The sequence below is a fragment of the Protobothrops mucrosquamatus genome, unplaced genomic scaffold, assembly GCF_001527695.2.
Source record: "Protobothrops mucrosquamatus isolate PMUCROS unplaced genomic scaffold, P.Mucros_1.0 scaffold1114, whole genome shotgun sequence".
Classification (NCBI taxonomy): Eukaryota; Metazoa; Chordata; class Lepidosauria; order Squamata; family Viperidae; genus Protobothrops; species Protobothrops mucrosquamatus.
This window is the reverse complement of record NW_015387333.1, coordinates 301251-318615: the sequence shown is the minus strand read 5'-3', so window position 1 is coordinate 318615 and position 17365 is coordinate 301251. Positions and strand designations below refer to the sequence as shown.

At 44.9% G+C, this 17365-nt stretch overlaps 1 protein-coding gene across 1 annotated transcript in view; it reads left to right on the top strand.

Moving 5' to 3' along the window:
• Positions 1-15344, top strand: part of GRHL3 (grainyhead like transcription factor 3) — a 34190-nt gene extending 18846 nt beyond the window's left edge. The window contains exons 11-15 of the mRNA XM_029284912.1: positions 1366-1399; positions 1791-1880; positions 2462-2547; positions 4655-4719; positions 15135-15344. Coding sequence (XP_029140745.1) covers positions 1366-1399; positions 1791-1880; positions 2462-2547; positions 4655-4719; positions 15135-15249 — 390 coding nt within the window. The 3' untranslated portion in view covers positions 15250-15344. The remainder of the gene's footprint in view (positions 1-1365; positions 1400-1790; positions 1881-2461; positions 2548-4654; positions 4720-15134) is intronic.
• The last annotated feature ends 2021 nt before the right edge of the window (positions 15345-17365 follow it).

Genomic DNA, 17365 nt, shown 5'->3' with positions numbered 1-17365 from the left:
GCTTGCCAGCTACGCCTCGGCCGGCGCAGGGGGCGGAACCACGCATGCGCGGCGCTCCCGGGCAGGGAAAGTCCTCGACTTACGACCGGTTGGGTAGTCCTTGACTTACGACCGGTTTAGTCCTCGACTTACGACCGGTTTAGTCCTCGACTTACGACCGGTTGGGGGTCGCGGCATTAAAAAGGTTGAGAACCACTGCCCTACAGCTTACGGCTAAGAACCGTAAGAGTTCTGTTAAGAAAACGTGGACTTAGGAATGGATCCGTGCTTTGATGTGGTTGGGTTTAGAATCCACCAAAGCTGATCTTCAATGAGGGAGAGGATTCACCTCTAGATGTGGTCAAGAGTCAGTGGTTGTCCAGAAAGCAAAGTCTTCCTAGGATTATAACCAGGCGGCCAGTTTGGTCTAATGGTTAAGATACCAGGGTCAAAAACCAGGCACTGTGAGTTCTAGTCCCACCTTAGGAATGAAAATTGACTTTGTGACTTTGGACCAATCACCAGGAGACTGTGAATTCTAGCCTTGCCTTAGGCATGAAAGCTCTCTTTCATCTCAACTCATTTACAGGGTTTTTCTTATGGGGAAAATAGGGGGAGGAAAGAGTATTAGACATGTTCACTGTCTTGAGTTACTTATAAAAATAATAAAGGCAGGATATAAATAATAAATGATCTTCATATATTATAGCTCGGTATAAACTAGTCTTTTCTTTCTCTCTAGCTAAAATGTGAGTAGACTTGGTTGCATATCTGATATGTAGGCTCACTTAATTTTTACATTAGTGGACTGAATAGGTAGAACTAGGGACGATGTATTCATGGGACATGCTTACCAAGTCAAGTCAAGCTGTTTGGTTTGGTTTGGTTGGCTGGATGACCCCATTCCATTCGATTACTATAAGGTTGAATGTATCATGCAAAAAATGGATTATTAACGACCACATTAAGCTTATTGCATGAACATTCCAAATAATTGGTCAGCAAAGCAATCATTTGAGGCTCTGCTCCAGAAAAAAACACATTCTGTGGGGATGAAATATGATTTGACCCCCCTACCTAACTTTCCTTAGGGAAAAGGGGGGCAAAGAAGAGCAGTAAGGGGTGTAAAAGTGTGTAATTAGTTGAGTATGACATACATCCCAAGAGGCATGTGGACATATATGAAACACACAATCTCTGATCCAAGAAGCTATTTAGTAAAGAAGATATTTTGAGTGGAGTTTCCATGTAAGCCACCTTTGAACCCTTGAAGAAAAGGCAGAATCTAAATCTAATAAATAATGCTTTGCAATGTTATTGCAAAGGGGGGGGGGCTTTAAAGTAGCTATTCGCCTTTCTTTAAAACATACCTCTCCCTCTTTACAGATATTACCTACTGCTGGGATNCACCCACCCACACACACACACACACACATACATACATACATACATACACCCATCCATCCATTCACCCATCCATCCATTCACCCACCCACCCATCTATCCATCCATCAATCCATCCACTGTTCCACCCACCCACCCATCCATCCATCCATCCTCCCTCCCTCCCTCTTCTTTTTCTTCTTGGCGGTTTCTCCTAATTCACCCATAAGGTGGGTTAAGCTGAGAAATGTGACTAAATCCACTTGAGGATTGTGAGGGGTCTTGAATTTGAGTCTTTCCAGTCTCTTTAACTGCCGCAGAGTCTAGATTCAGTTATGGACATCTGATCTATTTGGGACGATCCCTTTTGATCTGTACATTAGGGACAACCAGGGGATGTTCTGATCTCCTTTTTTTTCCCTACCTCAGCTTGCCTTTAAAGCGGAGTTGCCCTTCCTTCCCCGATGAATTTGATCCCATAGCTGCAAAACAAGCAAAAGAAGAAGACCCCCAACGAGGTAAGGGGGCAGATGTCTTCTGTATCTCCAGGGGGCCTCACGGCCCAAGAAAAAGCAAGGAATCAACAGATAAAGAAGGATGCATCCTTCTGTTTGTTAACTACAACACTAACATGTCAGAGTAGCAAATTGGCAAATCGACAGGTGACTAACCATGACTCTCTAGGGCCCTGTCCTTCATTGTCCCATCACAAGTTAAGGAGAGCGATTGATGGTTCCTTTTCCACTGGAAGGTGGAACTCTGGAGAAAGAAATGAAGCTCGGGGAATCCATCCATCACTATCCTTAATTTGTCCTGTATTAAGACAATAAGCACGACATCACTCACCTGTCCTTTTTCTGAAGCAGAACAAGGACAGGCACTGAGGGCCGTGAAGTTTATGCCAGTGTCTGTGCCCAGCGACACAACATGGAGTATGTGGGATGAGGTTGTAAGGAATGCAAAAAATCTCCTAAGGACAGGAATGTGGGGCCTCAAAGCAAAGACGTAATGAGTTTGGGAGATTCTCTACTGGAAGGAGAGAAAAGGGGGCTTCCTTTTTCTGTAACTGGATTTGATCATCATCTCTTCTGTCATTCAGTTCTACTCTATGTCCGACGGGAATCAGAGGAGGTTTTTGACGCTCTCATGCTGAAGACCCCCGATCTCAAAGGCTTGAGAAATGCGGTGAGTTTCCCTCCATCCTGTGACATGGAAGTTTGCTACCTTGGGATGAGGTGCCGAAGACATCTAGGCTGGAGAAGGGCAACCAGCAGACCTCCACAAAAGGAAGGACAACTTGAGTCAGACTGTCTCCCATCCCAGATGTTCATGCCTTCCTCGGCTTCTTTATCCTATTTTAATTACAATTTTCCTACAATTTTGCTTAAATAATGGGAGGAAACAGCTGCTGGATGTATTAAGAGAGGGCTCCAATTAATCAATGTTGTGCAATGGTTCTGGTGCTGATAAAATAGAAAACCCATTTGAGGATGCTACATTTTAAGGCCTTCTCTTAAGAAATGTTTGGTTGGAATTATATCTAGCCCATTGGCAGCCTGACCTGGGCAATGAAGTCCATTTTGCATTAAACTAGAGTTTGCTAACTGATGGTTTATGGAAAAAGCCACAATCGGTTTGTTGGTTGTGTTTCCACAAGATCATGAATGGTGACTTTTATTCCTCAATGACTGTATTCATACATTGCACTCTTTAAACTAACCAGAGCACATGAAGAAGAAGCATAATGTCTGAACTTCATGAATATACACCATAGGAACTACCAGAGTTTAAACACCAAATGGTTCCTACTTTTAAGCTTCTATGAAGATTTGTGTTTCACCAACAAAGACCCCATGTCTGCTTTGGTTCCTAGACCCGTTTCTGGAGACCGTTTTCCTGGTCATTCTGTACTTTCTTTCTCTCTAGATTTTCTTTCTTTTAGCTTGGCCTGGCTGGAGGTTCTCCCCCTCTCTCTACCACCATGCACATTTGCTCAATGTTTAAAGAGCACACAATGCTTGAGCATATTTCTGTGATGTTTATCAGCACCATTTCTGATAACCCTCGGCTTGGCTCGGCTGAGGCGGGAATAAAGCAAACAGTCTCCTGAAATGATCTGATAGCCATATTTATGGCTTTGCTTTATGTGTGTGTGTCTCTCTCTGTGTGTGTGTCCCCTGCTTTTGCACACTTTCAGTTTGGAAAAGAACAAAGAACACCTTGGAACAAATTTCTTTTCCTGAAATTGCTTCCTTGTGAGCTGTAGTTTTCCACATTAGAACGGTTTCTCTGCTTGAAGAAATGAGGCTGTTAATAATAATAATAATGATAAAGTTGGAAGGGATCTTGGAGGTCATCTAGTCCAACCCCCTGCTCAGGCAGGAAACCCTGTACCATTTCGGACAAATGGCTGTCTAGTCTCTACTTAAAAACTTCCAGTGTTGGAGCATTCACCGCTTCTGGAGGCAGGTTGTTCCACTGGTTAATTGTTCTAACTGTCAGGGAGTTTCACCTTAGTTCTAGGTTTTCCCTAAAAAGGGATGGCTGAGAAGCAAGAAACATGAATCTGGTCCAACCCGCATACTGTTCTCCTGTAAGGGAAGGGAATTGGCAGACCAGGTTTAAAATTGGCCCAAATGATTCATATATTTTAGGCTGGTTCTCAGACACTATTTGTTTGCTTTTGGCTTAGCACAATTTGTGAATTTTGACTTTGTGGCTTACTCGACAAATAATGACTAAAGCTATCTGAGCATGACCTGTGAAGCATCTTTGTGTTTTGAAAGAACTTCACGCCAAATGTTAGCAAGGTCTTCCCAAAGGTACAAAATCTATTATTTTTAGAGGCATAGGAGGTCAAGAGTAAGCAAAAAAAGTCAAGACCATGGCCCCTTTGAGGCCACCCTCTTGATTTTTTTTTTATCCTCCCCCAACTCCAGGGGTATCCATGCAAGGGAAGATTTAAACCAGAGTTTCAGAAGGGAGATATAAAAGTTATAAACAGAGTTTAGCCTAAGCCAAGAGAAATTATAACTAGAATAGGATTTGAACAGGTTTTCCTGGATCACATTCTTTTTACCACCTGAGTAAGTTAGTTCTCAGGTCTCAATTTTTAGATTTTGACAAGGGCATCTCTTCCGAATGAGGCAATTGCAACTGGTTTATGATCAGAACCGAGTGGAATGAATTGGGAAGTATTACATGTGCTGCAGTTGCCAACACTGAGTTTTCATAAGCCCAGGAATCCCGTTGATCGGAATGCGCATAGACTATTCTGTTTTTCATCTTCTAGATTTCAGAAAAATATGGCCTGCCAGAAGAAAGCATCTATAAAGTCTACAAAAAGTGCAAACGAGGGTAAGTGATAGTTCATTCACCTTGCATCTTGTATGAGCTTCCCGGTTCTTGGACACAGCAATCTGTCTAGCAAATAGGCAGGAAAATGTCTACATGAGAAGAAATAGGGTTTGGAAGCAAATAGACCGGCTGGCCAGCTTTCAGAGGTCCAGGGAAGGAACGGTATCAAATTAATTTGGAAGAAATTCTGCATGTCTTCATTAAGAGCAATCAGAATCTTGCAGGATCCAGCCAAAGGCTTATCTGGTTCAGCATCTCATGAAAGCAACTACCCCTTCCTCCTTGCTGTAGCCCAACAGGTCTTCTTTAAGAGATGCCCTCCAGCTCAGGAGATTTAATGATATTCTCAACTTTGGATCTGGAAACCTAAAAATGGATGCCTCCGTATGAGCATCAAGTATGAGATGGGGACTCTTATAAGTAGCCATGTTCTTTGGCTAAAGTGATGGAAGCTGCTTGCTAGTGGGCGTCAGTGCTCTTTCCCTGTGTCATTACCTTGGTGGAAGCTGAAAAGATCTATAGAGGTGTTTCTCAACCCCAGGAATTTTAAGATGGGTGGACTTCAACTCCCAGAATTCCTCCAACCAGCATTGGGTTTGTTGGAATGCAAGATCATCATGTGGCGGTTTGGTTGTAATTGAGGGCAATGTGTGAATGTAGCCAATGGTGGCTTATTGAGTGAAGCATAATTAAGTCATGCCACATGTAAGACAAGGCTTAGGTTACAGCACTAAATGAAGACATCCGTAGTGATATCCGCACCAAACATGGAAATTCTCTGATCAGCTTTGAGCCTACCACCCTCTCTCACTTTAGCTCAGTATTCCTCAAGCTTGGGAATTTTAACATTTGTGGTCTTCAGCTCCCAGAATTCCCCAGCCACTGCTGGGGACTTGAAATCCACACATCTTGAGATTTCCAAGGTTGAGAAGCATCACCCTTGCCTATTTAGAGGGATATTGTGAAGGTAACAGTAGGGAAAATAGTCTTTTACTTTCAGTTCCTGGATGAAAGAGCATATAAAACACACACACAGAGACACACACACACACACAGAGAGAGAGAGAGAGAGAGACAGACAGACAGACAGACAGAGAAAGAAAGAGGAGAGGGAGAGAGAAAGAGAGAGAGAGAGAAAAAAAGAGAGAGAGACAGAGAGAGACAGAGAGAGAGGAGAGGGAGAGAAAGACAGAGAGAAAGAGAGAGAGACAGAGAGAAAGAGAGACAGAGAAAGAAAGAAAGAAAGAAAGAAAGAAAAAAAGGGAGAGAGAGAGAGAGGAAGAGAGAGAGACAGACAGACAGACAGACAGAGAAAGAGAGACAGAGAGAGAGAAAGAAAGAGAGGGAGAGAGAGAAAGAAAGAGAGACAGAGAAAGACAGAGAGAGAGAGAGAGAAAGAAAGAAAATTACTTATTGTCATAAGTAAGATGGGAAATCGCTTTTGTTCCAGCTTAAATTACCTTAATCAATTTGACACCTTCCACAATAGGAGCTGAAGTTCAACCCACCTGGACATGACAGTTTGGGGGGACAGCTGGCCTTGGGTCTTGGAATCAAGGCCTTGGGAAAGGGCCAAGGGCTCTCGTTCCAGTTGGCTTCTATATACTGTGTTGTCTTTTATTTTTAAAATATGAAGTTGTCCGGTGGGGATAAAAAAAGGCCTGAGGAAAAGGTGTGTGTGTACCTAGTGCATGGAGTGGTCCGGGGAATTTAACAGATATGTTGTTATCTCCCCAGGCAATGGGCTAAGGTCACCATCTTTGGGTTTATCTTTCTCATCAGGGCACCGTTGTTTGTTTGTTTCTCAAAACCAGCAGGATTGGAGTAACCCTTAGGCTTAGAGTGGCAGATGATGCTGGAATAGAGCAGTTTTGGGAGGAAAGTCTGCACCAGATTCCACAAACGGGACTAATTTAGAGATTACAAATATAGCATTTACTGGTTAGAGATGCCAGCATTTCAGCAAGGGTAGCTACAGCCTGGCTATATAGCCAGAATAAACTTCAACATTACAGCAACTATCTCTCTAAACCAGAGATGTCCAACCCCGGCAACTTTAAGACTTGTGGACTTCAACTCCCAGAATTCCCCAGCCAGTTATACTGGCTGGGGAATTCTGGGAGCTGAAGTCCACAAACCTTAACGTTCCTAAGGTTGGACACCCTGCTCTGAACACAAGATTGATGCTATTCTGGTGAAGGTTGTTATGGAAAATGATGCAGATCTGGAACAAAAATCCAAGCTTTATTTGTACCGCAAATGGATGTGAGCTAGAAGTGATCATTTAGGAACAGGATCTTAAAATCCTTACAGAGGACTCCAGGAAAACGCTGACACCCCAAGGTACAATTACTATAATAAACAGAAATTTTCACACCTGGAACCTTTAGGAATGGAACATAAATCTGGTTTGGATTTGATAGAAGTTCAGGTCTGAAGTTTGGGAAGGGTACCAATAGTCCACTGTGGCCATACGCAGTATAAACAAATAAAACTTAGAAATACAGCCTCCTTGCTAGCTCATAGTTGAGCTAATTCATAGGACCTCGTTCAGAGTTGTGCCTAGCCATCTCTCACCCAATATTTTCCGTTTACGTAAGAACTGAGTAGCTGCTTAAAAGTCTTTCACATTCCACTTTGCAACTGAGTCTGAAGGATACAAAAGCAGGGTAGCAGGGGTGGGTGGTAGATCACAGCTAATCTTTGTTTCCCCCCTTTTCTCTCCTGCACCTTTCAGTCTGGTCAGACAAAGAACATATTTGGCAGGGGGTGGACCGCCCATCCTTCCACTAATCTTGTTGTGTCTGGATAACTGCAATCTGTAGCCCATCACAGAGACGGGAGGTTTTGTTCTTCCTTCTAGCAACCCATGGAATCCCAGACCCCCTTCTGTTTTTCGGCGTGATGCTGCTCCAGATGGCTTGGCCCTCGAATATCTGATTCCAAAATGGAATTTCAGCAAAAGAGTCAACACCTAAAAAGACCAGCCTGTTTAGGGCTTTTTCTCCCATGCCCCTATTATGGCTCAAGCATGTCCTGGTACTTGGTTAATTGGCCAACAAGTATCTCATCAGTGCTAGAAGGAGTGGAGTTGGAATACAGCTGGATTGTCAGTACTGACGTTTCCTTGGTAGTTTCTTGATTAGGCTATTGTTTACTGTTTGGTTGTTTGTGTTGACTTGGTAATTCCTTGACTGGTGTATTCTTTACTGTAATGAAACGCCTGCAAGAAAACAGCCAAGCTCAGAGAGCATCAAGCACCCACTGGCTGGAAAGTTATTGGAGGACTATCTTGTCCAAATACAGACATTCATTACATCCTTAATAAATGTCCATCTAGACCAGTGTTTCTCAACCTTGACAATTTTAAGGCATGTGGATTTCAACTCCCAGAATTCCACAGCCAGCATTGCTGGCTGTGGAATTCTGGGAGTTGAAATCCACATGCCTTAAAATTGTCAAGGTTGAGAAACACTGATCTAGACTGTTGTTTAACACCTCAGGCCAAGAACACCCACCATTTCTCAAGACATCCTCTGTTCCATCTTTCAACAGCCCTTATTGTAGGGCTGGATGTCTTACCGTTTCACTCCTTTTATTAGTTTTGAGGATTCATGTACAAGTGCTGTTCAGGTTCTGTGGGTACATCCCTCCGTGGTAGGACAGGTCAAAACACAGACAGTGCAAGGATTTCAGGACCGCCACTTGGTTTTTGGGGTTCTGTTAAGAGACTTTTGAAAGCAACTTTAAAAGCTTCACTGCCCCCTTTTTCGTGACAGCCAAGCCAAGTTAGAGCTATTCTGAGTCTCTTTCTCACACTTCCTACTTTCCCGGGGCTGAGCAACCACCTCAGGGCCAGAGATGATTTCCTCTACTATCACCACCCTGCCTAGTCGTTTCCAGCTTCAGTAGCCCCAGGATGCACAGTGATGACTGTGGGTAAAATGTGCGAGCCAACCACAGTTGTGTTGTGGCCATCCAAGGCTTCTTCCAGGTGTTATCAGTTATAAGGCCAGAGCTGGACTTGTGGTCATTTGCTGCCAGCAGTGACATACCCTTCATTTGTCTATGGAGATTCTCAATTATGCAAGTCTTGGTTGTCCCAAAAGTTCCAAAAAGGCAACTGGACTTTTTTGGGTGTTTTCCTTGAAAATGTTTTGCTTCTTGTCCAAGAAGAGAACTGATGAAGCACCTTTAGAAAAGCATCTTTAGGACATTCCTTTCATTGCTTCCTCCCATTTCAACCCGTTATACGTTTCTGGGTCTTTTAATGCCTCCAGGCTATTTCCAAACATAGGGCTTTTTTCAGGAGAGTGCTAGACCCCTGACAGGTGACAGGTGGCAGGAAACCTGGAGAGACCTCCTCCCCCCTTCACCCCATGTCCCCCTTAGTGCCATCCAGTGTGTATGTGTGCGTGTGTGTGACTAAGGGAAGGCTAAACCTCATGTTCTAAGCATCTGTCTAAATTCACCCCACCCTGCCTCACCCCACCTTAAAGATTGTGATTGATGTCCAGGAGGTGACATTCAGTGGGAGGGGAAGCAAAGCCAATCCTGTTCCTTAACTTGGTCCGCAATAAATAAGAAAGGAGAAGTTCCTTCGGCTGTTGTCAGTCTTGTTGCTGTGGCAGAATACAGCCTGACACTGAGCAGCCCAATTTATGCTGGCATAAAATTAACTGCCAGCCCGAGATCAGCTGGATGACGCTTCAGCGTGGCATCTGAAAGTGAGTTTCTGGTAGCCTTGCTGAGAGTCCCTGCAGAACCTTGTGCATAAAGCATTAGTTTAACAACTGGAGATTTCATGGTTTAATTAAACAAGACTCCACTGATAATCCCAGTAAAACAGGTGCTAACATGGCACAAAAACATGTGTAGCTAAAACTGAGCTGGAATGATCTTGCTCTAACTTGCAAGGCATTTCGTAGCTGGTACCTGGAAGTCGCTGAAGAGCCGGTGTCTGTGTGGGCCTTACATTTACTAACTTTCTTTTAAAAAACAAAACAAAACATGCACTTTCCAGAAAACCTGTTACTAAGGTGTCATTGGGAGAGGGGAGGGGAGGGGAGGGTTTTAGCGAGTAGAAAGATAGGTAGGGAAAATTTAAGAGGAAGATAGTGACAAATTCAAGCAAAACGGCCCAGCCGTAAGCAGCATTTCAGCCCACTGATTCAAAACAGCTTTTGCTTTTAACTTCCTATTCCAGGGGTAGGCGACCTTGGCTCTTTTATGACTCGTGGACTTCAACTCCCAGAATTCCTGAGCCAGCCATGCTGAAGGGAAAGGGAGAGGTTTCTATACTGAGCCATGCTGGCTCAGGAATTCTGGGAGTTGAAGTCCACGAGTCATAAAAGAGCCAAGGTTGCCTAACCCTGCCCTAGGCCTAGGCCACTTTATGACTCGTGGACTTCAACTCCCAGAATTCCTGAGCCAGCCATGCTGAGGGGAAAGGGAGAGGTTTCCAAGCTGAGCCATGCTGGCTCAGGAATTCTGGGAGTTGAAGTCCAGGAGTCATAAAAGAGCCAAGGTTGCCTACCCCTGGCCTATTCCTTCCGAGCATATACGTAAGCCCTCACTGCAAGAACACATTCTGTACACCCTTTACGTGAAGTTATCAAATTCTTGCTTTCGTGTGTTTCAAGGATGACCGGTGAATTATTGAAGAGATCTTTGTTGCTTTTCTATCTTTCAGCCTGCCAACATGGTAACATTAACACGAATTTTTAGTGACTATTCAAAGTTACAACGGCACTGGGGGAAAAAAAGGTGACTTATGACCATTTTTCACACTTACAATTGTTGCCGCATCCCCAGGGTCACCTGATGATAATTCCGACGCTTGGCAACCAACTCGTTTTTATGACGATCGCATTGTCCCGGGATCACGGGATCCCCTTTTGCGAACTTCTGACAAGTCAAGTCAAGGGGGAAGCCAGATTTCTTTAACAACTGTGTCACTAACTTAACAGTTGCAGGGATTCCCTTAACAACGGTGGCAGGAAAGGTCGTTAAAAGGGGGCACGGCTCATTTAACAACCGTCTGGCTTAACAACCAAAATTGGGGGCCTAGTTGTGGTCCTAAGTCGAGGACCACCTGTTTACTCATCAAAAGCATACGGCATCCAGCCTTCTGGTTTGTAAGCCACAATTGATAAGTTCTTGCTGGTGTATTTGTCTGCTTTAACCTTCTCTGCGAATGGCAGAGCCGAACGCGCTCACAATCACCCCGCTTAGAAAAACTCGGGAAGCTTCCCCAGAATTCTGCCTTGTTGTGGTTTGTGACGGCAGTTTTTTGGCTCTCGTCTTCTTCGCACCTGCACCCCCATTTCTCAAGAGGGTGCATCAAGGGCGGCCTTACTACTAGAAAGGAAGCAGCTCCCCTGCCCCCCTTGCTGAAACACAAACATTTGCACAATCCTGGTGGGAACCCTTTGGCTCTCCTCCGTCAAGGATAGGCTGCCAAAAAACACCTTGATTGCCTCTATTGTGAGCCCTCCAGCTTTGGGGGGGGGGGGGGGGGGGGGGGGCGAGTTTCATTCCATGGGAACCAGCTTGCAAAGGGTTTCCAGAGTGGCGTCAGGGGAAAAAAAAAAAGCGCCGTGTCTCTGCATCGCCCCCGGGGAACACCAGCAAACCGCAGCAGCTCATCTCCCCCAGCGTGTCTCTTCCCCGTTCTCCTGGTGCCCTTGCAGGGAAGAAGATGCAGCCCAGGTTTTTCTCCCGGCTGCTCCTCCCCGTGGATGGTTGGCAGATGAGCTCATGTTTGCCTTGGCCCACGTCCAAGGCCTGGGCTTAAAAGACCGAGAGGCAGCCAAGTTCAGGATGGTGAGAAGGTGTGCCTGGGGCAGGGGCTTCGATGGGGGGCTCTTGGCAGAGAAGGCGTGCTGGCTGGGGAAGGGACGCCCTCCTTACAGAGGGTAGCTCAGCCCCTCCTAAGGAGGATCCCTTCCAGAAACATCAGGACAACATCTCTCAGAATATCCACCCGTCCACCGGCTGGCTGGCCTGGGACTTCTTGACTTACGACCCCAACTTCTACTGCTGAAGGAGGGAAGTCGTTAAGGGAGTCTTGCCTGAGGTTTCGACCGTTGGTGCTACGGTCGTGAAGTGAATCACTGTGGTTAAGGGAATCGCAGGGTCATTCAGCAAATCCAGCTTTTCCCATTGACTTCCCTCGTTGGAAGCTGGCTGGGAAGGCCACACAGGGTGATCCTGTGACACACACACACACACACACACACACACACCCCACACACACCCCAGGATGCTGCAATCATGGTAAATACATGCTGGCTGCAAGGTCCTGAATTTTGATGGTGTGAACGCAGGGAGGTTGCAACCGTTGCAAGTAGAAGTGGTTGTTAAGTCATTTTTTTTTACCAGTGCATAAACACTGGTAAACTTTGAACAGTCTCTAAAGTTCCAGTGTTTCTCAACCTTGACAATTTTAAGGCATGTGGACTTCAACTCCCAGAATTCCACAGCCAGCAATGCTGGCTGTGGAATTCTGGGAGTTGAAGTCCACATGCCTTAAAATTGTCAAGGTTGAGAAACACTGCGGAAACAAATGGACATAATTCAAGGACTACCGGTAGTCCCGCTGTATTTAGAAGGCATTGGTTTTGGCAGGCTGGAGTAGACCTTCTCATAGCATGCCACCCACCCACCTGGAGAATCCCTGCTTGTGGAACCACGTTATCCAAGCTGGTGGGCAGCTGCCTGGCATTGCCTAGCTAAGCCCAGCCTAGTGGGATAAGATTTCAACAGGCCTGAGCCCCAAGATCTCCCTAGCCTAAGAGGGGCCCTGTGGAAAAGCAATTCAAGGAACCCCCCAAAGAAAATATCCTTTCCGGTATAGGGCTAAGGGACAGGATGCCCTCCCCTTTGCTTGGCCAAACTCTGCAGGCAGAAGGACTGTTGGTGTCGCCAGCTGTGCACTTCTTTCTCTGCTGGGTCCCTTCTGGAATCTCCTTCCTTAAAGGTAGGCAGCTCTGATCCTCTGATCCTAAAGCAGCCTTTTTTTTCCCCCTCTTGGAGATGGCAGTGTAGATATACAAGATACGTGCCACATTTCTATTTGAGCAGGAAAAAGGAATTGCTCTGTTCTGCAAAAAACCAGGAAGCACTACTGCCCAGTCACGGTTACTTACTTGTCTGCACAAATGTCCTGCAGGGCAGCTCAGATAACAATACAACTTCTCAATCAGTGCTGCAGTTGAGAAATATAAAATATGAGGGTAATTCAACCAGTTCCTGGCTTTGAGGTTTTGGGATTTTCCCTCTTGACTTGGAAGCTGGCTGACTGGCCTGGCTGGGATTGTGCTCCAGAAGGAAGGACAAAGTCTCCACCTAAATACACAAGTTGCGTAGTGAGATGAACAGACTCAGTTGCCGGCTGTGTCCGAGACCTCTGCACCAGCTTCGGTATACAGTACGTGGAGCTGTGTAGTTGTCTGAAATGTAGAGGTGTTGGGTTGTTTGGGGCAATGAGGCTGGAGGCGAGAGCGTTGATAAAGTGCAGTTCACAAAGTTTTTTCGCTTTTTAATAAAATGCAATTATTGGAAAAGAGGCTACCAATTTTCTTCTGATTACTTGCTTTTAAGAATTAGTATAGCTTGACTCTGGGATTGCATCGGTGGTGGGATTCAAATAGGTGAACTACCGGTTCTCTGTGTGGATGCCGCTTCCGGAATTCTATTCTGGGCCTGGGCAACAACAAATTAGCTACCGGTTCTGCCAAAGTGGTGCAAACCAGTTGAATCCCACCACAGGAAGGAAGGAAGGAAGGAAGGAAGGAAGGAAGGAAGGAAGGAAGGAAGGAAGGAAGGAAGGAAGGAAGGAAGGAAGGAAGGAAGGAGTGGTGGGATTCAAATAGGTGAACAACTGGTTCTCTGTGTGGATGCTGCTTCCGGAAGTCCATTCTGGGCCTGGGCAACAAGAAATTAGCTACCGGTTATGCTGAACTGGTGCGACGTGGTTGAATCCCACCACAGGAAGGAAGGAAGGAAGGAAGGAAGGAAGGAAGGAAGGAAGGAAGGAGTGGTGGGATTCAAATAGGTGAACAACCGGTTCTCTGTGTGGATGCCACTTCCGGAAGTCCGTTCTGGGCCTGGGCAACAAAAAATTAGCTACCGGTTCTGCCAAAGTGGTGCAAACCGGCTGAATCCCACCACTGGGTTGCATGCTTGTCTCACATGTAAGATGATTATGGATAACTTTCATTCTTTTGCCATTTAGTGACTGATATATTAGATTGCTTAGTGAAGTAGAAAAAGGAAGCCTTTTCTGCCAAGGATTGCATGCAGCTGTTTTTTTTTCAACCTTGGCAACTTTAAGATGTGTGGACTTCAACTCCCAGGATTCCCCAGCCAGCCCCGGAGATGAAATCCACACATCTTAAAACTGCAAGAGTTGAAACACAGTGTGCATGTGTGCATGTGGTGGTGATGCTACTGCTGCTGCCGAGGGTCATAGCTGCTAAAACTGCAGTGTAATCTAATTTTGTTTACAGGTTAGAGAATTAAAGGGAGCAAACAGATATGTTGAGATTTCCAGGGATTTAAGATATTGTACCCTCCCACACACCTTATCTCATGCAAAATTGCCAGAAGCTGCTTTCTTGAAAACTAACCATTGTGGAGTCCAATTTTGACAACATGATTTGATGGTGCTTGAATAATATTTGATTACATTGTTGGAGGAGGTGGCATTAATTAATTACAGCCTTCATTGTTGGAGGAGGTGGCATTAATTAATTACAGTATATCATTTGTACAAATATTAAATATGACACTAGAAGCAATAGGAGCAAAAAAATAAATGAATGGATGGATGGATGAATGGATGAATGAATGAAAATGAATGAATGACACTCAAGCAGCCGAGTTATATGATGGAACATAAGATCACTGCTTTCAAAGTCTGCCTTTCCCCTTCCAGTTAATAGCAATTACCTTCAAGTATATTGGTTGCAAATGACAAGAAACATAATTTAAAAAAAATAAATCTCATTTTATTCTACCATTTCCCATAACTATTTCCATGTTTTGTGTTGTTTTATCCCTACACTGCTAATGAAGGAATCAAAGACAGGATAGTAGCATGAAATCTTTCTCAGTGCTTACTTTTCTGTCTAAAAGTTCCTCCTGGCTCGCTCACAAAAATTCCACACACTCCAAGAGCATCACGTTGGGTGGGAGGAACTCTTAGAGCATAAATCTATCTCTTCTTCTGAAAACTGCCAAATTCTCTCCTCCGAGCAACTCCCGACCGAAGACTATCAAATGATATCCTGCACAGTATTCTCTTCTCTTCCATTGCCCAGCCTTAAACTTTGGGTCTTCTTATTGTTATTCAAGGATAGTGTTGAGCTGACTAACTCTTCCATGGTCTTCTTCTTCTTCTTCTCTCGCAGCATCTTGGTAAACATGGATAACAACATAATCCAACATTACAGCAACCATATGGCTTTCCTCCTCGATGTGGTGGAGGCTGAGGAGAAGTTCCAGGTGACCCTCAAGGAGCTCTGAAGACTCCAAAGCCTGCACTTCTACGGGATGATTGACAGCGGGGCGGAGTTTCACTCTCCTTCTGCGCAAGCCCAACCCATCAGTCTGGAGTATTTGACTGGTCCGCGACCCCCTTTGAAGGGGGGGGTGGGGGAAAGTAACCAGAGATGGTGGCTGAGCTCTACATGTGAAGAGGGTGTAGAAGATCCATTCTCAATGTGAATGTGGAACTTCTTGCCGTTACTTTTACTATTGTCGCTACTGTTGTTATTATTATTATTGTTATTATTTTATACTGTATTATGATGCTGGTTGTCTGCCAGACCGAGAATTCTAACCTTTTTCCTTGTTCCAAACTTAGGGGGGGGAAAAAGCTCTGTCAGGTAGCAGTGTCTAAATCTCCTTTGTTCTGCTTTTTTGGAAATGGTGAAGTGTCAACTCTTGGGGCCAGGAGGCAAAAACCAAGTTCTAGACATGGTGGATTTTCAAACTAGCTTCAAAGACACCGCCCTGTGGTTCCCCTCCCCCTACGTCCCTTCTTGCCTCACAGGCCTGGATGTCCCCATCCAGAGCAACCGTGACTGTTTTATACATTTCCGATGCCTTTTTGTTATTTTATAAATAGCCAAACATGTGCATGTATATAAATATACCTTGTTTTATATATTGACACGGAGGAAAGTACAGCATTTCAAATAAGCTGCCTCACAGTTCCCATGGGCTGTCTTTCCTTCCTCCCCCCACCCCCGGTCCCCTTCTTCGTTCATTTTTCTAGTTTGTTGGGGTTTTTTTTGTATATTCTATTGTAATAAAGATTCAGAGACAGAAATGCAAGCCTGGCATAATATAGATCCAAAGAGAGAAACGGTTTTCATGATTCGTTAAAATATATTTGTTAAGATGCATACAGTCAAGATGGGGGTTGCAGCTATGTGATCGGGACCTTTTTGCACGGACATAAAAAAAGAGTAGAACTTTGAACACATGGTTGTGATGGCCATCTTGCCTTTTTTTTCCCCTCCCGTAGAACCCCTGGTGTTGCAGTGGATCGCAACTTTTATCAGTCCCCTGTGTGTGTTTTGTGGGTACGCCATCCCTTGTTCTTGGGAAAGAAACTTTCCCAAGAAAGCAACTAAAATCTCTTCCTACCACGAATCTAAGCCATATCTCTTTCATCAGGGACAATTCAGGAATCCAATAGAAGGAGATATCTGTAGCTCAGGGGTTGAACTGTGGAATTCCTGGTTTGTTTGTTTGCAGACATTTCATGACCCAACTAGGTCACCTCATCAGTTCCAGGTAACATCATCATCTTACACAGACAATGCCACCTAGTTGGGTAAAGAAACATCTGCAAGGAAACCACCAAGCTCAGCCAACACCAAGAACTCCACAAATCAGATGTTGTCCTAGTGGACAATCATTTAAATATGAGCCAGCCGTGTGCTGCAGCTGCCAAAAAGGCCAACACAGTGCTAGGCTGCATTAACAGAGGGATAGAATCAAGATCACGTGAAGTATTAATACCACTTTACGATGCCTTGGTAAGGCCACACTTGGAATACGGCATCCAGTTTTGGTCACCACGATGTAAAAAAGATGTTGAGACTCTAGAAAGAGTACAGAGAAGAGCAACAAAGATGATTAGGGGACTGGAGGCTAAAACATATAAGGAACGGTTGCTGGAATTGGGTATGTCTAGTTTAATGAAGAGACGGAGGGAGGGGGGACATGATAGTAGTGTTCCAATATCTCAGGGGCTGCCCCAAAGAAGAGGGAGTCAAGCTATTCTCCAAAGCGCCTGAAGGCAGGACAAGAAGCAATGGATGGAAACTAATCCAGGAGAGAAGCAACCTGGAACTAAGGAGAAACTTTCTGACAGTGAGAACAATTAACCAGTGGAACCACCTGCCTCCAGAAGCGGTGAATGCTCCAACACTGGAAGTTTTTAAGAAGAGACTGGACAGCCATTTATCCGAAATGGTCTAGGGTTTCCTGCCTGAGCAGGAGGTTGGACTAGATGACCTGCGAGGTCCCTTCCAACTTTATCATTATTATTATAAACTAAATTGACTCCAAGAAAAATGGGCTGTGAGCAGATCTTGACTCATTCATCCATGGCCACAATTGGTGTGGC